At 39.1% G+C, this 25,646-nt stretch overlaps 1 protein-coding gene across 3 annotated transcripts in view; it reads right to left on the bottom strand.

Annotated features, from left to right (window-relative positions):
• The window catches only part of PLCB4 (phospholipase C beta 4), a 418,294-nt gene that overhangs the window by 155,833 nt on the left and 236,815 nt on the right, over window positions 1-25,646 (bottom strand). For 2 of the 3 annotated variants that reach the window (XM_060122522.1, XM_060122523.1), the window contains one exon: window positions 953-1,051. In XM_060122522.1, the coding sequence (XP_059978505.1) occupies window positions 953-1,036 (84 nt within the window). In that variant the 5' untranslated portion in view covers window positions 1,037-1,051. Of the gene's footprint in view, window positions 1-952; window positions 1,052-1,132; window positions 1,153-25,646 lie in introns of those variants that run through there. The other variant, XM_060122521.1, reaches the window with a different exon arrangement.

Here is a 25,646-nt window from a genome sequence, read left to right as displayed (position 1 = left end):
ACACAAAACAACTATGGTATAAATCTACAGAGTATTATGATACATATTTTGGAAAAACCAAGTCAACCAGTAAGTGAGTTGTGTCAGCCCACAGACCTCACGAAAAGGCCTGATGATCTGAACCCCTGGGAGGCCACCACGATGAGCCACATACATTCCACTGATTTTGAAGGGAACCAACTCTGACTCTGCATGAAGTCTGAACAAGTTTTGCATCTTACTTTGCCTTAGAGGCAACACAGTATCATCACACACCCCTCCACAAGTCACCTCAAATTCAAGTAAACTCTAAGAAAAACAACATGTTAACAATGCAAAGGAGGCTTCCACTCTCCGTCCTAAACCTTCTGAACAGACTGGTGGCCCCAAGCCCCTGGTTTCTAGAAAGCCTGGAGCCATCACCACCTTGCAAGGGCACAAGCAATAAATAATAGAAGCAGAGGCATGCAAAGCTTTGGTCAAGCTGATGTGTATAAATGAGACGAGCAATGCACGTGACCAGCACAAAATCCAATCACTACTACATTTATGACAAATAGAAAGTGTTATGAGGAAAGCCTGACAGAAGCACTTCGTTAAGCAAAAACTATTACTCCGTGACACTCATCTGTAAAACAAGCATAATAATGGAAACAATCTTATAAGGTTATTATAAGGAATTGAACAAATAAAACACAGGAAGTGCTTAGAAAGTTGTCTGGCACACAGTAAGCACATAATAATTTATAGTATCATCATTATTACTATATCTGGCACAGGGAGAGTGCTCAGTAAATTATAGTATTATTATCATTATTATTATATCTCATAACTTTGACTCTTTCCAAATATTCCAACTTATAAATCTCCAGGATATTCTTACTTATGTCAAAGACTATTTACTCAATACTGTGATTAAAATGAAATAATTAGAAGAATGTTTTGAGAGAAACGATTAATAATGCTTCTTTACCTCTTCATATCTGTCAAAAACTGCTCCTTCTTGCAAAAACGAAGGAACTTCCTTCTGCCAATTAAATTCATAAGGTTTGGCCATGATTATATTTAAGACCTGAAAATGAAAAAGGGTATCTCATTAGTGAACACAATTAAAAAACAAGTGAAGATCAAAGGTCAATCATTTTATATTTACGTGTTTACAAAAGCTTTTCTTCATACACATGGACTAAGTCCATAAATTGTCTTTTTTTTTTTCTTCTTCCCTTCATCTGACCCTGAATTCCCTTCTCCTGGTTGTTTGGTGATCATTTGGTGATTGTTTGGGAAGCTTCCCCCTTCCTCTTCAAATCCTATAAAATAATTATGTATATATAAAATCTGATGTCATCAGATAAAAGAAAGAAACCACACACCTCAACCTACATATAGCAGAGGACTGCTGTAAAGAGCAAGAGGTTCTACAAGCCTCCACTACAAGGTGAACTCACGGCCAGGGGGAGTTGACAGGTGATGGGGTTGTAGAATCAAGTAGGAGTAGCTGTAATTTTTATTTCTCTTGGTCCTGTCTTTAGCCCTCTCTCACCCCCTCCTCCCTTGGGCCATGCAGTGAACAACAGAATGTCTGCTTTGTAGCATAGGCAGTGAGTATGACATTGAAGGGAGACTGGCATTGTCCAGAGTGGCTGCCTACACTTAGGAAGAACTGGATGTTCATTTTACCCACCCTTCTTAGCATCCTGCACCATGGTGTGCATGCAATAGCTATAAACAGGGCATCTTAAATGAAAAGAATCACCAATAAGAATTACCAAATATTTGAGCAATGCAAAGAACAGGGAAGGCAGACACCAAACACAGTAAATAGAAGAACTTACACCCAAGAAAACAGAGTTAACAGGACAAACAGAATCTGACTTTGACTTAAGGATGGCTGATATCCTCAGAGGGAGGAAAGAGTGCATTCTCTTCCCAAAACACAATTAACTACAGATTCTAGAAATTTTAAAAAGATTGTTGTAGTCAAACTCCTAATAAATAGGTGACCTGCACTGTAAAGAGAATTCATATGAAGTGCTGAGCCAAGGAATTATCACAGAATACAACACAAAAAGAAACAGAAAGCATGACTGAAAAATTAAGAGAGATGGAAAATGGAAACAGAAGATTCAAAAACCACCTTATAGAAGGATGTCTTCTATTAGAAGAAGAGAAAGTAAAGCCAATGGAAAAATGGGAACAATTAAAGGAATAGTAGAAAAACATTTCTGAAATCTGAATATTTGTGCTCTCAGTGTGAAAAAATCCAGTGATGCAGTAGGTATAAATGGGGGAAAAAGATACACACACCTAAACATTTCTTGAGGTGACTAAGAACAAGCAATATGAAGAGAAGTTATGAAATTTCTCAGAGATGCATAGAGAGAAGACAATTTAGAATTGAATGGCAATCAGCATGAAATCAGGCACAACATCAGAGTATTACACATGAGAAAACAGCAGAGCAATAACTGCAAAGTTTTGAGGGAAAGTAACTGCGGACTAGAAACTCTGTGACCAATGGAATAATGGTTTAATTGTTAGGAGAAGATATATTTATAGACTTTCAAGGTATCAAAAGGGTTTAATAACCTACTCTGAAAGAGTTAATGTATTATATATTCTGTCAAGAAGAAAAAGAAATATAGAAAAATAAGAGATATGGGAAGTAAGGCTGGCAGGAAGGAAGGGGAAAGGAAGGAGAAAGGAAGGAAGAAAGAAGGGAAGAAAGAAAGAAGAAAAAAGTTTAAAAAAGAGACAAATTTTACTCTTAAGTCTTATGTATTATACAAAAAGAAGATATAGAAATTACAATCTAGCATCCAAATTCCAGATTATATCAACACAGGTAGGTGCTGGAGGCAAGGAAATATGGAACAAAGGGAGGTAAAAAACATTTTAGGGAGTGCAATATAGGTAGTTAAAACTCTAGATATTGGCAGAAAAATAGAAGATCAATTATGAGTGTTAAAAATTTAAGAATTTTCCTAATAGAAAATTTTAAATGGAAAGTATAACTTGCAAATAAATGAGGGAAAAAATAGAACGAAGAAATGTGAGCCTCCTTTAAAAAGGAAACAGATAAAAGATGTGGGAAGGGAGAGGGAAAAAGGAAGAACACACAATAACTGGAAAACAGAAAGTAAATGTATTACTAACTGTAATAAATATGATTTGGCTAAATCCATTTATAAAAGACAGAGGCTTTCAAATTAGGTAACATTATAGTTGTTTACCAGAAATATTTATAAAATAAAAATTATATAGGAAGTTTGAAAATGAAGGGATGAAAAGAAGATATAATAGGCACACGCTGGGAAAAGACCAGATGTAACACTAATAATGTTAGATGTAACACTAATAATGTTAGACAAAATAGACTTCAAGGAAAAAAGCAAGAGACAGTGATATGTCATATTAAGAGAAGGGGTGATCAAAATTTTTCAAGTCATTAACATTAGATATGTGACCACACAGCATCAAAACATAGATTGAAAAACTGAAAATACAAAGAGAAACAGGCAAAGTCACAAACATATTAGGAGATAATGATTCTCAGAAATTAACGGAAGAATACTGAGGATTTGAAAATCACACAAATTTAACCAAAACAATTTAAATGACTCAAGTTAACATAATTTAAATATATTACTTAATGAGTTTAGCCCCCCCCACACACATATATCTTTCCTTCATTCTCTCTTTGTACCCGCCTTCCCCAAACACATATAACAATCTCAAAATCTGATCATGATTAGGCCACAGAGAAAATCTCAGTACTTTTCAAGAGTCAGAAATTACAGTGGCCATGCTTACTGACCATGACTAGGCCAACTTATAAATTAATGACAGAGAGTGTGTAAAACCTACACACATAGGAATTAAACATAAACATACACACTTCTAAATAATTCTTGATTTGAGCAGAATAGTCAAAGCAGAAATTATAAACTTCTTAGAAATGAAAGATGGGAGTACTACATATACATTAAAACCTAACCCCAAATAATAAAATAATGACTGGGAAAAGTTAATTATTTTCTGAATATGCATATACTAGATAAAATTTGGCAGGTGTTGGGGAGAGAGACGAGAGAGAGTTGGGGTAGGAAGGAGGATGAGGAAGAACCATAAACTCACAATATCCATGATGAAAGGTGGAGTGTAAATACAGAGAGAAGGTGAACACCGTAAGAGATACTATGTATAACTTTAACCAAAATATTTGAAAACTTCAAGTGGATGTTTTTCAAAGTTAAAATAAATTTGGCTCAACAAATGAGCAGAACGCTTAAACAGACCAGTAATCTTGGGAGAAATTGAAAAAATAGTAAAAGATTAGGCCCAGATGATTTTACAGGTGAGTTCTACCAAATCTTCTAGGAAAAGGTAACTCCTGTGTACCTACATTTTTCTAGGACATAAAAAAATAAAATAAAATAATAAAATAAAATAAAGCTACTACCCAACTCATTTCACAAGTGTCTTGTCAGACTCTGACAATGACACCACAAAGGTTAATAAGAAACCAACCAACCAACCAACCAACCAACCAACCAACCCTAGAGCTTATTCTCACAGAGAAAAACCTCTGCTAAAATATAAACCAATCTATTCCAGAAAGTTACTGAAAGAATAATTTGGGATGTTTCCACACTGAAAACAATCAATGTGATTCACTAAGGAGCAAAGTCTAATACATGTACACATTACAAGGTGATGTGAAGCTGAACTTGAAAAGTCTCTAACACATACCATTAAATGAAAACCACGTTTTTGCAGCAAGCCATGTAGTAATATGGAATAGGAACAGTGTGACACCATTTACCTAAATACACAGCCACAGAATGACATGAACTGTGTAGTAAACACACACACACACACAAGGCAAAACTATATATTTTTCTAGGTAAATATTCATGCATATAAATACATTATTAAAAAGTTTGGAAAGAACCTTGCAAATTTATGACTCTGCTTACTTCTGGGGAGGGAACAAAGCTTGGGGCTGAAAGTCAAGATATCTTTCATGTTATCTCTGTCCTGGACTTTTTTATTATGGGAATATATTCCTGCATTCATGTGCTGCTTGTCTAAATAAAAAATAATGCAAATTTCAAAAAGGAAAAAAAAAAGTTGAAATCACACAGATAGGCAGACGCATGAATCTTTAGTCCCAAATAATTTAAAGCAGACGAAGAGCACATTAGGTCACGTTTCAAGATAGTTTCTTCACAATGGCAACCACAGGTGTTTGAAGGAGGAACTCATCCAATATTTATTACTGACCAGGCTAAAAACTGATCAAAGCATGAAGGGCATTCTAACCAGCCCAGACTGAGGCAGGAAGCAGCCCTCTATTCGTCAGTACCAAGGCCCCCCATGGAAAGCCAAGGCAGACAAGCCATGCCAGTGGGAGAAGAGAGTCCATCTGTGAGTAGGCTGGCCCATGTCTCAGTCTCCCACAATGGCTGTGACTGGGTCTCTCTTCCTCTCTCTCTCTGCTTCTCTGTTCCTCTTTGTCTGCCTCTCTCTGTGTCTTTCCATGCCCATTTCTCAGTGTCCACAAACACAGCCCCTCCACCCAAGGCAGTGTCAAAGCAAGCTTCTAGTGCAGTGATGTGCATTCCTGCCTTCTATGTTGTAAAACAGATCTGCAGAGAAAAACGGACCTGCAGACCCCCCTCAGGCTATCATGGACGTGTTGTTCAGTGACCTATAATAAGATGAGTCAACTACAGGGACCTAAGTGTTAGCATTAAAGAAGGATGAAGAAACAACATGGTGGCTTCCCCGGTGAGCAAAACACCTCTCCTCTGCAGGACTTTATGTGTTCTATGATCTTTCCACTCCTGCCAACCATCCCTTTCAATATTTCCTTTGGTTTTATTGTAAAGGGAATAGCAACAAGGGGCTTGCAATATGAAGTGCTCACACCAAAAATGAAATTAAAAGACAGCTTATATCAACTTGTATCATCTTTCATTGGCTTAACTCCGGTTCTCCCAGGATCAAAAGGACACACAGCAGACGTCCTCAGTACCTGATGTTTCTCCGATTTCACTACTATCCTTACTACTAAAATATTCATGTCTACCTTGGATACTAATTTCATCATAATGGTCTAATTATGTGAAGGATGTTGGCGGGAGCTAATGCAAAGAGGAGGGTAATTGTGACCTTAATCTCTAAAGAGGTTGACAGTGGAGGTAGGAGCTCACCTCACTGCTTACTTTTCCTGAGCTTTGGATTTCTGAAAAAGTTAGATGGCATTTCAGAAAAATGACATTGGAGTATCCTGAATTTTCCCAGTTTTAAACAGGATTTGGGGGGAGGGGGACTGCTCCTTGAATTGTCTCAGAAATACTTCCTCAGGTCTGGCATTAGGGGCAGCGACTGGCTTATTTTATGTAGATGGTACAACTATGACCTGCAGACCAGAAAACATTGGCCCAGCCAGTCATGTTTAATAGCAGTTTGATCCAGGTAATTGATTGTTAAACAGGAATAAATGAGGTATGTGTCACAATCCAACTGACTCCAGAAAAAGTTAAAAGGACAAATAGTTACTTCTTTTAAAAGTCAGGGAGCGGGGAACTGGCCACTCTGTTTGCAATGATCTCAAAGCTCCACCCACAGCTAACTGGTAAAAAACCAAAAAGCAAACAAAAAACAAAACGCTTTCACTGCAATGCCAAAGGCTCCTCTCCTCAAATTCTCTGGCTGGCCTTCTAAGGTCTCATTTACAAGATACTTCATGGTTCAGTTGTCTCCTGGAAGAACATTACCTCACCCCACAGAGCCCACAGGAAAGTGTCCTTCTTAAGGAACACGGGAAGTAAAGGAGAATTTACACAAAGAATGGATATAGAACTCGGTACTTTTTCCAGAGTAAACACCTTGAGTGACTACTGGAGGGAGGCCAGTGGGCTTTTAAATAGTCTCCTTGTTTCTAAATTCTTACGCAACTGAAATGGATTAGCTGTTACATTGGTGACAGAGGAAAAACTCCCAGGGTTGCAGGGAGGGGACCAGAGAGAGAGAGGGAGTCCCTAGAAGACCTCGTTTCAGAACAAGTGGCAAAAAGCTCCTTCTAAAGATGATGAGGGACTGAAAGCGTTAGTGGGGAGGACCACCAGGGAGCTCAGGTCAGCTGTGGAGATCCAAATACTCAAGGAGGATGTGCCCATCACCCAATAAGATGGCTTTCCATCCACTCACCCATTCAGTTGGGGTGAACCGAGGAAGGGCAGCTCTTTGTTTGCTGGTCTGCTCTGCCCCGCATCTTTAAATCTGCTGTCTAGAAGGTGGTCTTCAAAGCTTACCAGACTACCTATCCCAGATATGCTAGCTCAATTATGGAGTCAACTCTTCTCCCCAGGCCAGTTGGGTCAAAACTTTGGCAAATAATTTTTTGTTTCTGGACCTATGCCTCATGTTCTGGTAGAGAGCAGACAGGGGGATGTACATGAGATCAGGTTATTTAAGGTCCTGGGTATCGCAGGCTGAATCTTGGCCCCCAAAAGATACCTATATCCTAATATCTGAAACCTATAGGCATTACCTTATATAGCAAAAAAGCACTTTGCAGATGTGATTAAGTTAAGGATCTTGAAGATGGAGAGATTCTCTTAGATCTTCCCAGGGGGTCCTAAATGCTATCACAAGTGTCCTTGTAAAAGGGAGGCAGGGAGATTTGACACAGACAAAAGGGGAGGCAATGTGACCACTGAGGCAGAGATTGGAGTGATGCAGCCACAAGTCAAGGAGTGTTGGCAGTCACCAGAAGCTGGAAGAGGCAAGGCATGGGTTCTTCCCTCCAGCCTGGAGGACGTGTGGTCTTGCAGACACCTTGATTTCAGACTTCTGGCCTCCAGAACTATGAGAGAATAAACTGTTGCTTTCAGCCACTAGTTTGTGGTAACTTTTTTAACAACAGCTCAAGAAAACAAATACAGTGGGCCCTCTGAAGCTGGGCATAGCAAGTTGCCAAATCAATCTGAAAAGGAGAAAGGACAGCTCTGCCTTGAGGGATGGGCATTCAACATGTGTTTGTTCAACTGAATCGAAGAAAGACAGAAAGAAAAGTAGAATAGAATTTCATCTAGAAATGAACTCAGATAACTCCTGTCCTTCTATTCCAATACCCCTTTGAAAAGTAATTTCTACAGTATATCTTTCCCCTGGATCCAAATGCCATTTAACAATTTTGCACCTCAGCAATAAATACGAACTTTAAATAAAACCTGCAGCTTCCCCCAAGCCAACCAAGACATTCTCCACTTTTTGTTTCTATTTGTGAACAAATGAATTCGTCTGAAAAAGCGTTTGCTTCCACTTGATAACATACAGCTTTCAAGTAAACAAACAGGCACCATGGCTCAGTTATGGATTTTCTTAAGTGAAACTTTTACCTTCCACCTTACAACAAAAAAGTTCCATAAAGAATTAATCCCTTCCCTATCCAACCATATAAATCCCATTAAACCAAATAACCCATGGCCTTAAATGACCCCATGTTGAGAACAACCAACATTGTTTCCCAGAACACAGAGGGTTGGGATAAAAATTCCACTGACGAAAAAGTCAATTAGTTGACTCCATCAAGCACATTTCAACGTCCTGCTCCTCAATCTTTAAATAAGGTAACCCTTATATTTCTAAAAACAGAAGTACAGCTACAGCAGATCATCCAGAGCCTTTAAATAAATGGCTTTACTTCCAGTAAGAATTTAATTTGACACTGATATATTGCATCATTAATGACAATTTCTCCATTTGCTAAAAATAACTCCATTTTTATCAAGCCATTAAATAACCTTTTTAAAAAGCATATAAAGGGTGCAGGACTAAGAAAATGATAATAGGCAATGTGCAGGGTTGGAGGTAAGGGCATTCTTGTATAGTCTGATGAAAAAGAATTTTGCAATACATTTCTATAGCCTTGAAAATGTATATAAAATCTATGTACAAAGATACTTTCTCACTGCTGTGCTGTTTATGGGGAATAGCACTGCTGTGCTATTTAAGTCATCTTTATATGAACAACAGTAAGCAATTGGTTACATATACAATAGTATTTAAATATTCTGTGCCCATTAAAAATAATGCTTTCAATGAATAGTTCTTTGCTGAACAAGAGCAAATTTAGAATAGTTTCTAAAAATATTCACAACTCTTGGCAAGCAAATACAAATATTCTCAATATATTATTAAGCAAGTAAAAAAGCTGGTTACAAAATTGTTTGCAAGTATGATCCAAATTTTTATGTGTTATGTACACGTTCCTTACACACACACAAACACACACACACACACACTTTTTAATAGAGGAAAAAGACAAGAAAAATATACACCAAAATATTGTACAAACAGTAGTTACATTGTGGTGACATAATTTTAGGTGATTTTTATTTTTTTAATACTTTCTGTATTTTAACATTTACAGTGACTATAATTTTTATACTCAAGAAAAATGTTGAAAGTAAAGAGAAGATGACATTAAAATTATTTTTTTCACATAAATCAATTTCTATGTCCATGTTTTCCACCAGAATTCCTGGCAAGAACAAATACCAGGACGAGACTAATACATAAAGCTCTAAAATGTTCTTTTCCTCTCAAGATTTAAAATCTTGACTGTACATCAGGAGCCTCACACACACCAGTCATAACTGATTCTTAGGAAGGAGTTACTTAATAATACTGACTAAACCTTGGGTATTAACTCTGAAACTTCTAGTACACTTATATTTAGAAATAAAACAGATTATGGTGGTGCTGGATTTAGTCTTTAAGGAATTCTGAACTAAAGAAACCTAAGGTCTTTGTCATGATTCATCTATTAAATTCATAATAAATACATAATAAGTATATTTATTTATTAATAAAGCACCACTTGATTCAAAATAATTTCCTGGAATTTATAAAAGACACAAATTAAATAGGAATAAAATTAAAACAACAAATATCTACTCTTTGACTCTGTCTCCCCTGGTCAATATTAATCATATTTAAGAGGTAAACATAATATTCTTAAAACTTAATAATTACAAAATAGATGAATAAAAATATTAAAATGATTTCCCTTTATACATTTATTAGGTATAATTATGATTACATTACAGGGTTCATTATATCAGAATTTTACAAAACATGTCTAAAACATGCTTGATTATCCGGGATATTTAGGATCAGCTTCATTTGAAGATAATGACTAACTGTTAACATATAATTCAGTCTGTAATGACCAGTTTTTAAAGAAATTAGAATATGATGAAGTATATAGTTTCCCAAGAAAAGAACTGATTTGTTTCAAAACAGTGTTTGGCTGTTCGTGTCTGCTTGCAGCAATTCCCTTGGAAATGACTTGTGGGTATACATGCCAGCCTTCCAAGATCCTCTTGAACAAGTTAAGTGGCTGAAATTGTGTTAAAAGTAATTGTCTATGACTATGGTTCTCTGACCTGATAGTGCCTTGCTATTCACCTCTTCCCTCTCAGTTAAGTTTCTCTGAAGGACTCAGGTAGAGACTCGGGTTTAGGGACCAATATTGTTGAAGGAGGATTCCATGTCAAACGTTCAGAGCAGCAAGTATGAAGCCTTCTGAGGTTCCATTTCCTCAATATTTAGTAAGTCCTTGGCTTAACAGTATTATGGGGAGAGACCTTCAAGATGGCGGAAGAGTAAGATGTGGAGATCACCCTCCTCCCCACAAATACATCAGAAATACATCTACATGTGGAACAACTCCTACAGAACACCTACTGAATGCTGGCAGAAGACCTCAGACCTCCCAAAAGGCACGTACCTGGGTAGGGCAAAAGAAAAAAGAAAAAAACAGAGACAAAAGAATAGGGACGGGACCTGCACCTCTGGGAGGGAGCTGTGAAGAAGGCAAAGTTTCCACACAGTAGGAAGCCCCTTCACTGGTGGAGACGGCGGGGGGCGGGGGGGGGAAGCTTCAGAGCCACGGGGGAGAGTGCAGCAACAGGGGTGCAGAGGGCAAAGCGGAGAGATTCCTGCACAGAGGAACGGTGCTGACCAGCACTCACCAGCCTGAGAGGCTTGTCTGCTCACCTGCTGGGGCGGGTGGGGGCTGGGAGCTGAGGCTACAGCTTCGGAGGTCAGACCCCAGGGACAGGACTGGGGTTGGCTGTGTGAACACAGCCTGAAGGGGGCTGGTGCGCCACAGCTAACCAGGAGGGAGTCCAGGAAAAAGTCTGGACCTGCCTAAGAGGCAAGAGACCATTGTTTCACGGTGCCTGAGGAGAGAGGATTCAGAGCACTGCCTAAACGAGCTCCAGAGTTGGGAGTGAGCCGCGGCTAACAGCGTGGACACCAGAGACCGGCATGAGACGCTAAAACTGCTGCTGCCGCCACCAAGAAGCCTGTGTGCAAGCACAGGTCACTATCCACACCTCTCCTCCCGGGAGCCTGTGCAGCCCGCCACTGCCAGGGTCCTGTGATCCAGGGACAACTTCCCTGGGAGAACACACGGCACCCCTCAGGCTGCTGCAAGTTTACGCCGGCCTCTGCCGCTGCAGGCTCGCCCCACATTGTGTACCCCTCCCTCTCCCAGACCTGAGTGTGTCAGAGCCCCTTAATCAGCTGCTAATTTAACCCTGTCCTGTCTGAGCGAAGAACAGACGCCCTCAGGCAACCTACAGGCAGAGGCGGGGCCCAATCCAAAGATGAACCCCAGGAGCTGTGCGAACAAAGAAGAGAAAGGGAAATCTCTCCCAGCAGCCTCAGGAGCAGCGGATTACATCTCCACAATCAACTTGATGTACCTTGCAACTGTGGAATACCTGAATAGACAACGCATAATCCCAAAATTGAGGCAGTGGCTTTGGGAGCAATAATATATATATATAATTTTTTTTTTCCTTTTTCTCTTTTTGTGAGTGTGTATTTGTATGCTTCTTTGTGTGATTTTGTCTGTATAGCTTTGCTTTCACATTTGTCCTAGGGTTCTGTCTGTCCGTGCTTTTTGTTTGTTTTTGTTTTTTTTTCATAATTAGTGCTTCTTATCATTGGTGGATTTGTTTTTTGGTTTGCTTGCTCTCTTCGTTCTTTCTTTCTTTTTCTTGTTTTATTACTTTTAATTTTTTTTATTTTTAATAATAATTGTTTATTTTTTATTTTAATAACTTTATTTTATTTATTTATTTTCATTTCAGGAAAAAATCTGTAAAAAATACAAATACATGCAGGCTAAACAATACATGACTTAGTAACAAAGAGACCGCTGAAGAAATAAAAGAAATCAAAAATACCCAGAAACAAATGACAATGAAAGCACGATGACCAGCAAAACCAGTTCTAGGAGGGAAGTTTATAGCAATACAATCCTACCTCAAGAAAAAAGAAACATCTCAAATAAACAACCAACCCTTCCCCCTAAAGCAATTTGAGGAAGAAGAACAGAAGAACCCCCACAAAGTTAGCAGAGGAAAGAAATAATAAAGATCATATCAGAAATAAATGAAAAGGAAATGAAGGAAAGAGTAGCAAAGGTCAATAAAACTAAAAGCTGGTTCTTTGAGAAGATAAACAAAATTGATAAACCATTAGCCAGACTCATCAAGAAAAAAGGGAGAAGACTCAAATCAATAGAATTAGAAATGAAAAAGGAGAAGTAACAACTGACACTGCAAAATACAAATGATCATAAGAGATTACTACAAGCAACTCTATGGCAATAAAATGGGCAACCTGGAAGAAATGGACAAATTCTTAGAAAAGAACAACCTTCCGAGACTGAAGCAGGAAGAAACAGAGAATATAAACAGACCAATCACAAGCACTGAAATTGAGACTGTGATTAAAACTCTTCCAACAAACAAAAGCCCAGGAATAGATGGTTTCACAGGTGAATTCTAACAAAACATTTAGAGAAGACCTAACACCTATACTTCTCAAACTCTTCCAAAATATAGCAGAGGAAGGAACACTCTGAAACTCATTCTACAAGACCACCATCACCCTGATGCCAAAGCCAGACAAAGATGTCACAAAGAAAGAAAACTACAGGCCAATATCACTGATGAACATAGATGCAAAAATCCTCAACAAAATACTAGCAAACAGATTCCAACAGCACATTAAAAGGATCATACACCATGATCAAGTGGGCTTTATGCTAGGAATGCAAAGATTCTTCAATATATGCAAATCACTCAATGTGATAAACCATCTTAATAAATTGAAGGATAAAAACCATATGATCAGGCTTCCCTGGTGACGCAGTGGTTGAGAGTCTGCCTGCCGATGCAGGGGACATGGGTTCATTCCCCGGTCCAGGGGGATCCCACATGCCGTGGAGCGGCTGGACCCATGAGCCATGGCCGCTGAGCCTGCACATCCATAGCCTGTGCTCCGCAACGGGAGAGGCCACAACAGTGAGAGGCCCGCGTACCGCAAAATAAAAAAACAAACAAACAAACATACATATGATCATCTCAATAGATGCAGAAAAAGCTTTTGACAAAATTTAACACCCATTTACGATAAAAACCCTCCAGAAAGTAGGCATAGAGGGAACTTACATCAACATAATAAAGGCCATATATGACAAACCCACAGCCAACATTGTCCTCAATGGTGAAAAACTGAAACTATTTCCACTAAGATCGGGAACAAGAAAAAGTTGCCCACTATCACCACTATAATTCAACATAGTTTTGGAAGTTTTAGCCACAGCAATCAGACAAGAAAAGGAAATAAAAGGAATCCAAATCAGAAAAGAAGAAGTAAAGCTGTCACTGTTTGCAGATGACATGATATTATACGTAGAGAATCCTAAAGATGCTGCCAGAAAACTACTAGAGCTAATCAATGAATTTGGTAAAGTAGCAGGATACAAAATTAATGCACAGAAATCTCTGGCATTCCTATATACTAATGATGAAAAATCTGAAAGTGAAATAAAGAAAACACTCCCATTTACCACTGCAACAAAAAGAATAAAATATCTAGGAATAAACCTACCTAAGGAGACAAAAGACCTGTATGCAGAAAATTATAAGACACTGATGAAAGAAATTAAAGATGATACAAATAGATGGAGAGATATACCATGTTCTTGGATTGGAAGAATCAACTTTGTGAAAATGACTCTACTACCCAAAGCAATCTATAGATTCAATGCAATTCCTATCAAACTACCACTGGCATTTTTCACAGAACTAGAACGAAAAATTTCACAATTTGTATGGAAACACAAAAGATCCCGAATAACCAAAGCAATCTTGAGAACGAAAAATAGAGTTGGAGGAATCATGCTCCCTGACTTCAGACTATACTACAAAGCTACAGTAATCAAGACAGTATGGTACTGGCACAAAAACAGAAAGATAGATCAATGGAAGAGGATAGAAAGCCCAGCAATAAACCCAGACACATAGGGTCACCTTACTTTTGATAAAGGAGGCAAGAATATAAAATAGAGAAAAGATATCCTCTTCAATAAGTGATGCTGGGAAAACTGGACAGCTACATGTAAAAGAATGAAATTAGAACACTCCCTAACACCATACACAAAAGTAAACTCAAAATGGATTAGAAAAAAAAAATGGATTAGAGACCTAAATGTAAGGTCAGACACTATAAAATTCTTAGAGGAAAAAATGGGCAGAACACTCTATGACAAAAATCACAGCAAGATCCTTTTTGACCCACCTCCTAATTTAAAGGAAATAAAAACAAAAATAAACAAGTGGGACCTAGTGAAAATGAAAGCTTTTGTACAGCAAAGGAAAATATAAACAAGATGAAATGACAACCCTCAGAATGGGAGAAAATATTTGCAAATGAAGCAACTGACGAAGGATTAATCTCCAAAATTTACAAGCAGCTCATGTAACTCAATATCAAAAAACCAAACAACCCAATCCAAAAATGGGCAGAAGACCTAAATAGACATTTCTCCAAAGAAGATATACAGATTGCCAACAAACACATGAAAGAATGCTCAACATCACTAATCATTAGAGAAATGCAAATCAACACTACATTGAGGTATCATCTCACGCCAGTGAGAATGGCCATCATCAAAAAATCTAGAAACAATAAATGCTGGAGAGGGTGTGGAGAAAAGGGAACACTCTTGCACCATTGGTGGGAATGTAAATTGATACAGCCACTATGGAGAACAGTATGGAGGTTCCTTAAAAAACTAAAAATAGAACTACTATAAGATGCAGGAACCCCACTACTGGGCATATACCCTGAGAAAAACAATACAAAAAGAGTCATGTATCAAAATGTTCATTGCAGCTCTATTTACAATAGCCAGGACATGGAAGTAACCTAAGTGTCCATTGAGTGATGAATGGCGATGAATGGATAAAGATGTGTCACATATATACAATGGAATATTACTCAGCCATAAAAAGAAACAAAGCTGAGTTATTTGTAGTGAGGTGGATGGACCTAGAGTCTGTCATACAGAGTGAAGTAAATCAGGAAGAGAAAAACAAATACCATATGCTAACACATATATATGGAATCTAAAAAAAAAAAAAAAAAAAAAGGTTCTGAAGAACCTAGGGGCAGAACAGGAATAAAGACACAGATGTAGAGAATGGACTTGATGGACTTGAGGACATGGGGAGGGGGAAGGGGAAGATGGGACGAAGTGAGAAAGTGGCATGGACATATATACACTACCAAATGTAAAACAGATAGCTAGTGGGAAGCACCTGCATAGCACAGGGAGATCAGCTCGGTGTTTTGTGACCACCTAGAGAGGTGGGATAAGGAGGGTGGGAGGGAGACGCAGAGGGAGGAGATATGGGGATATACATATATATGTATAGCTGATTCACTTTGTTATAAAGCAGAAACTAACACACCATTGTAAAGCAATTATACTCCAATAAAGATGTTCAAAAAAAAAGTATTATGTATGATCTTTCAGAAGTGTAAGATATAATTTATACATTAATGATTTTTGTGGTATTGAATTACAGACATGACTGCTAAAAATAAAACTTTGTTTGATAGGAAGCAAGATAGATAGGAAGCAAGATAGATCCTCTAAGATAGGAAGCAAGATAGGATATGAAAAATATATATAGAATGTGTTTCCTGGGGAGAGGAATATGTAATTCAACTGTTTTTTCTCTGACTTAATGGAATAACAAACCCGTCGTAGAAATAATTTTTTTGTGAACACATAAAAATTCTGCAAAGTAAAGGCATCTTATTTCTTTTATGCTTCTGATATAAAGTACTTTTGTTTTTACTGACTAAGGGAGTACAGCAAACAGCAGAAGGTACTTTATTACTACTGAGTACTTAAGGTAAACAGAGTTAACCACAAGAGCCCTGATAAATACAACAGTACTGAGAAATAAGACAATTATTCAAAACTGTGATACATGTAAACAAAAGACCGGATTTCCCCCCTCTTTCAAGAGCAGAATTTGTTACTGTTTTCAAGACCAGAACTAACAGAATATATGGTGGATGTGTACAGTTTACCATGGATAGAAACAACCTCCTGCTGAGTACTGGGTGTGAGCCACACACAATAATATTTGGGGAGAGTTCAGCCCTTCTCACTTCCACATAAGGGTTCTGATAAGGTCTGGAGAAACAGGTAACAAAATGGCGACATGACAGATTAAGTACAGTTTTAAGTGGAGGTCATAAATAGATTATAGAAATAACTCTGTCTTGGATCTTGATTCATGGTGTTCTTAATTGACCAGCTAAGACAGAAGTCTGGGGCTTTGTCCTTGGAGAGCCCAGAGGTCCAGAGTGGGAACTAAGACCATGAGGGCTTGAGTCGACTTCTCCTTCAGCCTTAGTTTCTTCTCAACCGGAACACCCTTTGAGCTATTGATGGTAAGATCTTGATAGCCAAGCTGGGGACTCAGGTCTTCTGGGGACTCAAGCCAGGAGCATAAGGCAAAGATCAGAGACGGTGTAGGCCCCATGAGCTTGCCTTTGATCAGTGGTTCTCAAAGCATGGTACCCAAACAGCAAACCTCATCTGGAACATTTTAGAAATGCAGAAATCTCAGACCCCACCCAGATCTTCTGAATCAGAAAATCAGTTGGGAGGGCGGGGCTCAGATATCTATGCTTAATCCAAGTGGCCAGGTGGTTCTATGTCAGCTAAAGTTTGAGAACAACTGCCTTGGGTCAAGTATTCATCAAAGAAAAAAAGCCAAAAAAAGAAAAAGAAGGAAAGAAGGGTCTTTTGCTCTTCACCTATGGCCCAGGCCAGCTCACTAGGGAAAGAGACCCACTAGGCATTTGGGACTAAATCTCAGGTAAGGAATACAGATGGTCCATTTGTCTAAACTGCACACTTCTCTCAATGCCATGGAAAATCCAGGAGACAGAGATTCTGGGCCCTGGCACCAGAGTAGACCAAGAGTAGAAAGTAAAGGCCTAAAGTAAATGGGTAATTTTCTCAATCATTTTTTCAAGCCTAATCCTTAAGGGTTAAGTCTTAAAGAAGCTAGTTAAGGGACTTCGCTGGTGGTGCAGTGGTTAAGACTCTGCATTCCCAGTGCAGGGGGCTGGGATTCGATCCTGGGTCAGGGAACTAGATCCCACATGCATGCTGCAACTAAGAGTTCACATGCCACAGCTAAGGAGCCCGCCTGCCACAACTAAGACCTGAAGCAACCAAATAAATAAATAAATATTTAAAAAAAGAAAAAATCAAAAGAAGCCAGTTATGGGTGACAGGTGACTTGAAGAAAGCAAATTAAGAATGACATAACTGAACAGTCAACACAGCATCTGTTTAATCTACAATGTAGACACTGTAGTCACTTAACAAGTAACTTTAAGCACTTCCTTCTTTTGGCCCAAGTCTTCATGGTCCCTGATAACTATAAGCTGAGAGTACTAACATTTCTCTTAAGAACTCAGAAAGAAAAAAATTGGGTAAATAAAGATTCAACCAGCAAACTCAGCCTTTAAGAAGCCACAATTAACAAAAGAGCTGAGGAGAAAGATCATGTTAAAACATGAGAGAAGAAACATCCCCTCGGCTGAGTGGAAAAGCAGCAGCATCCCAAAAGATGCTCAAAAAGTGTCCTTTTGGGATTTCCCTGGTGGCACAGTGGGTAAGAATCTGCCTGCCAGTGCAGGGACACGGGTTCGATCCCTGGTCTGGGAAGATCCCACATGCCATGGAGCAACTAAGCCTGTGCACCACAACTATTGAGCCCGCATGCTGCAACTACTGAAGCCCGCGTGCCTAGAGCCCGGGCTCCGCAACAAGAGAGGCCACTGCAATGAGAAGCCGGCACACCGCAATGAAGAGTAGTCCCCGCTTGCCACAACTAGAGAAAGCCCGTGTGCAGCAATTAAGACCCAACGCAGCCAAAATGAACAAATAAATAATTATATATATATTAAACAAAAGTCCACCAAAGGCATTCTAAAAAAAAAAGTGTTACTTTTCCCCTTCAATTCTTCTCTCTGGATTTATCAGACTTGACTCATTGCCCCAAATACACTGAGCCTTTTGCACATTTTTCTTTCCCTCTCATTCCTGAACCTCTCTCCTAAATTTGGTTAGCTCTGGTTATCCTTCAGATATCAGCATGAGAAACTGGGTTAGGTGCCACTCCTGTATTTTCACTGAAGCACTCTGTATGTCTCTTTGCGGAACAAATCATGCTACACTGTAGGCAGCTCTTGTTTATCTGTATCTTCACTATAGGAGGAACTCTGGGGAGGCCAGCCTCATTTGCTATTATTTTTAGTGTCCAGCACAGCATACAGGGGGCACTCAGTAAACACTGCATGACTGAAAGAATGAATATCTTATTCTGGGGAGGAACTCCCAACCAAGACAAAAAACAACCAAGGCAGAGAACAATAAACACTTCTGTTATCCAAATGCACGTGTTGGTACCCTTTTTGTATGTACCTGCTTTCTCCTCCAGGATCTTGAAATGCTGTTCCCACTCTCTTGTTCCCGACTCATACCATGCTGACCCCTGCTGCCCGGCTGGGACCCAGCCTGAGAACAAGTTTCCATATTCACCTGGTTCTGTAGCCTGGTGGGGCCCATACATGACTTCTGGGCCGTACATCCCAACCTCCCATCTGCTGTGTCCCACCCTTAGCTCAGACCTCTGACCACTGATTCACCTTGAGGGCTGCTCAGATTGGCTTCTGGGTCCTCCAACATGGGACCACGCCCTGGGCATGTACTCATAGGGTGCGTGGTTTTCTTACCCACGGAGACTCCCTCTTTACAGAAGGCCTCCTGGGCTGTTCATAAGGTCTTCTCTCTGGTGCCCAGCCCTCCATACTTTGCCCTTCATTTGCCCTGGGACTGGCAAATTATTATCTGCCACAATTATTAGGCAAAGCATCACCAACATGAATCACATGTATCAAGGGAGAAGAAAGCTCTCTTTAGAGCCCTGATTTTGCCTTAATTATCTGCATATTTCAAAGGAAAGACTTTTATTTTATCTTCACTTGAATAATCTATTGAATGTTGCCTTGGCGTGTGTATGGAATAAGTCTAAAGACTGCAAAACAGGACTTCACAAAAAACAGGGACACTGTTTTGGACTAGGACCAGGCACACATTCAAGAGCTTGAAGAATCCTTTATTGTAAAAATGATTTTCTTATTAAAATAAACATACACAGACAATGGGTTCAAATTTAATCAAGATTCCTGGTTTTATTTTTTTGTTTTTTGTTTGTTTGTTTGTTTTGTTTTTGCCGTACGCGGTCCTCTCACTGTTGTGGCCTCTCCTGTTGCGGAGCACAGGCTCCGGACGCGCAGGCTCAGTGGCCATGGCTCACGGGCCCAGCCGCCCCGCAGCACGTGGGATCTTCCCGGACCGGGGCACAAACCTGTGTCCCCTGCATCGGCAGGCGGACTCTAAACCACTGCACCACCAGGGAAGCCCAAGATTCTTGGTATTTAAACATTCTCCAAGCGATTTTATTACTAGGTCTTTGCTATTATTATACAAGAGTCATAAGATGAGAATAAAGTACAAGGCCATGCATATTGGAACTGAGTCCAGATCATAAAAGGAGAAAATCAAATATTTTCCTTAGGTTGTGAGCTAAAAGGTATCCAAAATTAATGAGCTTTTATATGTTCATACACACAGGGGTACCACATGACCTGAAAATAAACTGTGGTCAAAGAGTTGTAACCTAAATAAACCTCAAATCTCACACAAATTCAATTATCTCCTTACATGTTCAAAATTGTTCTACCTCCATTCTCAAAAGCTTAAAACTAAGGCTACAGATGGAACTAATAAGACAGAGACAGTGAGAAAAAATTTCATGAAATTTAAGGTTTCAGGAGGTTGATTTTATTATTTTCTATTCGTGCAAATTCTTCAAAGTCCCCAAACCTATCTTCATGGTTTTTGTTTGTTTGTTTGTTTTTATGCACAAAAGTACAATTAGTCTGAAAGGAAAAAGAAGCAAAATCTTTAACCTCAGTTCATTTATGGAAAAAGTGTTAAAGGTCTTTGTGTTTTTGTTTTTCTTCCCCAGGTGTGGCATCATATAATTAACCGTTATTTCCAACGAGGCAGGGAACTTACTGCATACATTGGTTTATGTACATGAGAATACACAGAAAAACTAGACCCGCATGTTAGAATATGTGCCGTCTTTGGCTTTGTCCGATAGACCAGCAGGACACTGAACATTTCACCTGTTTCACTACCATTTGCCTAATAAATACCAGTACCAATGGTCACACGATTTGAAATAGGTCTTCTAAGGTGATATTAGAAAAGTGAATTAGAATGATCCAAATTTTATGGCTCTATAAATAATTTGGTCACACCCTAAAAAAGGGTCTGACTTTAATTATATATTATTGTTTCCACAATTAATATTAAATTAATATGACCTATGCAGCTGGCTGGAATGGAAACGGCAGGGCAATCAGAGATGGATAACCTGGATTCCAGTCCCAGCTCTGTCCCAAGTACTTGTGGGACCTTGAGGAAGCCCCTTAAGTTCTTAGAGCCTTAGTTTCTTTGTTCGTAGAAACTAGAGGCTGAAATAGTCATGTTTCTGATTCCTTCTAGTCTTGGTGAGTGTGATTAAACATTATTTGGGCTGCAAATAAATGTAGATGTTATTTAAGAACCATATATGTCCTTCCTGAAATATATTTTATTTCCTAAAAGGAAAGCCATATTGAGACAGTTTCAAGTAAGATGAAAAACAATGCATTACTATTATGTATTGAGGAGCAACTGACAAGGTAATGACATAGTGACATTTCTAGAACAGCTCTTCAGTATCAAAGCAGACTTTCAAGATGCCAGACGCTTGCCCAATGCTGGTAAGGTCAACAGCCTTCAAATAATTGTTCCTTTCATACCATGTGTGCTTTTGTGGGCTTATTTTGAAATGTGTCTGCTTCCATTGCTTATATAGAAACTGAAAAACATCCCTCAAGGCCCAGAGGCATGGGAAGGATATTGGGGGTCAGAGAAGTCGGATGTGAAGCAATTCCCAAGAGTTTACATCGTATTTTATTTTAGCAAATGTCGCTAACTTCTAATTCAAGCCATATCAGCAGGCTGGGAAGAGAGAGCCAAAACAGAGCTTTTGTAACTAAATTCCCTGCCCCTTTGTCAGACAAGCCCTTGGTTCCCCCAAGTGTCAGCACTAATAAGCAAAGTTACTGAAAATCGCTTGTGTCTGCAATCAATTACTTTGTTTCTTAAGGGGTAGAGTTTGACCCAGTATATTCTGAAATGCTACAAGATTGCAGGCACGTTTTTAAAGAAAGAAGTCAGCGACGTGACCTGGAGACTAGGAGGATGACTCTCTCATTAGGCGAGAGAGGCTGGATTTCCTGACATAACGAGAAATCAAAGTGGCTGCTGCCACCACTCAGCCCTGATGGAGTAGTTGGGGTCTCATCACCGCCGACCCTCCAAGCTTCACACAGCTCTTCCAGCCAAGGCACCCAGTATTGATGTAAGAACTTACATTTTATCAAGTATTTTCACAGACTCTCTTTAAGTGAGAAATCATAACCCAACTGCAAAACGTGCAAAGCAGAGCTCAGAAAGTTAAGCCTCCCTCAAATGATGGTAGAACCAGAACTTAAGCGTTTTAACTTTAAACTTTCTGTCTGACCTTGGTTCTCATGATGAAAGTTCCTTAAATTCAGTAAAAACAATAAAGATATAGCCTCTGACCAAGATAAGGTGAAGTCATCTTTTCCTGGGATTGTATTTAAGCTGCTTTAATGAGAGATAGTTAAACCAAAAATGAGGATTGCCTCCACGAAGGAGATGCTTAAGTCACGACCACTATCCAATTTCCTACTTCGAACTTAGCTAAGGACAGAAATCCTTGTTACCCAGCTTCAAAATCAGGAAGTACAAACATTATTCAAAAGAAAAATGAGGGCTTCCCTGGTGGCACAGTGGTTGAGAGTCCGCCTGCCGATGCAGGGGACACGGGTTCGTGCCCCAGTCCGGGAAGATCCCACATGCCGCAGAGCGGCTGGGCCCATGAGCCATGCCTGCTGAACCTGCGCGTCCAGAGCCTGTGCTCCGCAACAGGAAAGGCCACAACAGTGAGAGGACCACGTACCGCAAAAAAAAAAAAAAAAAAAAAAGAGAAAAATGAATTTGTTTCTTATTTTTTTAATGCTCTCATAAAATAATTTTCACTCTAAAAAGATCACTGTGTCTTTAATTCTTAGCTTTGTTTTTAGAGTAGTGTTCTAAATGTGATGGAGAAAACTTAGTTTGATCACTTGGATGAAATCACAAGTGTTGAGTAAGTCATTACATATATTTTTATTTTTATTCTGCCCCAATTGAAACCAACCCCCAAGGTGAAACAGGAAAGGAAATGGGATTCAATTATGACCATTACATGAATGTAAGTTAAATCAGCCCCTGTGCACAAAACATCTACTGCCACTAAATCAATTATCATGCCCTGAAGTTTCAAAGAAAGCCTTACAATTAAGGTATATTTTGACCACCTATGTCACACCCTCCCACGGCCAAGTTTCCTTCAATAATAAAAAGCAGCTTTGCTCAATATCACCATTTCCTATGTATAGACTCAATAAATGTCTTAAAATATGGAATCTACCTCACCTATTCTGTTCAAAATGCCATTTTGAGTAGTTGGACCTGTTAGTCTTCAAACTCAATGTCCTTATCTTGGCCCTGGTCTTTCTTAACCTCCCACCTTCACCCTATACTCTACTGATCCTCTTTCCACGTGTCTGTTTTGTCCACCCCTTTGTCCCCATCTTTTTTGCTCTTTGGATTCTCCTTCCCATGGCAATCCTGTGGTATCACCATCCTTTTCTCCTCTCTAGGACTTCACTCCTTGTTTTCAGTGGCCTCCTAAGATAAGACCCCATCCCTACTGGTGCTCTTCTAGCACTTCAGACGTCCAAACATGTCCTGAGCAGAGGTCATTGCTACAAAATGACTGCGTGGAAGGATGGGTCAAGCTCTCAAGAAACATATAAAAGTGAGCAATACAAAGATCTCCAAGAAGGTTTTGTTTTTGTTTTTAAAGCAACTATGAGGCCAAAAAAAAACTGGCTTTTTTAATATGAAAAACATCTGACCTTTATGTGAACTCCAACCTTAGTGAACTAATGGTGGTGAAGTAATGGTTTAAACTTTAATGCAGTCTCAGGGAGGACTTCAATCAAGGGACAACCATCTCAGCAAACTCTTTTGGATCCCACCATTGCTTGGATTATTTTGTACATTCTGTGCCACAATTTTAAGAAGCATATCGGCAAAACAGAGAACTGGTGAAGGAAGTCATACTATTTAAGCAACAAGTTATAAAAGAAAATTCCAAGGATTTCAGAGTTAATTTGAGCTGTTAAGTAACTGGATGGACATAGAGGCCAAAAACGGGTGGACTGAGCAGTTCCTCAGCCCTACTGGCGGAGCTGTGATAGAACTGATACAGTTGAACTGCCCATCCAATACCCATCCCATCCTCTTTCTGACTCATGGCATGTATTGAAAATCACCCAAAAATCACCCACATGGAAAAGGGAGTAATGTAAACATTGTGTTCATTTAGAGGAAAACCTCTGTACCAAAGATCAGTGGTCTCAGGAATGTCTATTTTAAATCAACATCAGGAAAATAAGAATTATTTTTCAATGAAGTTGTACAGTTTCAGAACAGATACTTCTAATCACTTAAGGATTTAGATGTTTCTTCTGTTCTTGGAGATTATAAAGGGATTGTTGCACTGGATGAGATGAGATTAAATGTTCCTCTAACATCTTTTCAGAGATAAAGCTGGGTTAGTCCATGTCACTAAGGTACTATCAGCCTCTTTCCAAATTCCTCTGACCCAAAGAAGTCTAAATACTATCTCACTTCAAGTTTGCAATGAAATGATTTTTGGTGCTTATCCTGTATAAGAATATTGGTTAAAGTTTAAGCAGTAAACAGATACACAGGGATTGATTGGGGAAATGTTCATCCAATTTTGCATTTGCAAATAGTCTTGGAGCTAATAAAAAGCAAAACGTTCTACTCCTTAAAAGCCATCGTTTTGCCTTTGCTTTGTGGACTCTAAAAGAGATTCTTGGGTCAAGCTATCAAGGAGACCACAAAAAGCAGTTTACAAAACAACGATTCATACTGACTATACTAAGTAAGAATTTTTTTTCCACCCTAAACTAGAACTAGCAAAAAATATGAAGTCTGGGCTTCCCTGGTGGCGCAGTGGTTGAGAGTCCGCCTGCCGATGCAGGGGACGTGGGTTCGTGCCCCAGTCCGGGAGGATCCCACATGCCGCGGAGTGGCTGGGCCCGTGAGCCATGGCCGCTGAGCCTGCGCGTCTGGAGCCTGTGCTCCGCGACGGGAGAGGCCACAACAGTGAGAGGCCCGCGTACCGCAAAAAAAAAAAAAAAAAGGAAGTCAAAGCTGTGGGCTCCAGACTTTGGTCATTTTTGGTCACCTGTTTGCCAGTCTCTGGAAAACAAAGAGTTTCAATTTCAGAATACCAGGTCAATATTTTAATTTTGGGAAGTTACAGTTAGTTTGCCATGTATTCATCATTTTAATTTTATTAACTGGATACAGTATCCTTATTCAACACTTTTGAGAAACCCTTGTACACTGCTTTGCTGCTAAACAGCTGTGACATGCCACCCCCAAATGGTATTTTTAATATTAAATAACTGAAATTTATGGGTGGAATTTTCTATGTTGTTAACTTCTTTTAACAACATGGAGACTAAGAGAATTATTAAGACAACAGGCACTTCAGCAGCAGTTAACTGACACTGGTGCAAAGAAAGGGAAAACATGTCTGAAATTTCTGTGTTCTGTTCTCTGTTTAAATTATGGAAATTATTGTTGTTTGGCTTAAGAGAAAGAAAAACACAAAAGATCAGAAGAAATGAGATATAAGATAAACCATGAGATACAGATAAATCACGCATACTCTTATTCAAGAAAGTTCCCATCTCTTCTTCAGTTTATATCACAAAGTAATTTTATTAAGGTTTTATGGAAAGGTCACTATTGCATTTCTTTAATACTAAAATCTATCTCAGCATACATAAATGCCCCATGAGCCTGAAATATTAGTTCAAGACTAAGTTTATTAAGGTTTTCGCATGACTCAATATTAACTTTCTCCAAACATGACAAGCATTTTCAAATCAGATAA

The sequence above is a fragment of the Lagenorhynchus albirostris genome, chromosome 15 (assembly GCF_949774975.1).
Source record: "Lagenorhynchus albirostris chromosome 15, mLagAlb1.1, whole genome shotgun sequence".
NCBI classification, from domain to species: Eukaryota; Metazoa; Chordata; class Mammalia; order Artiodactyla; family Delphinidae; genus Lagenorhynchus; species Lagenorhynchus albirostris.
This window is presented reverse-complemented; position numbering and strand designations above follow the sequence as displayed.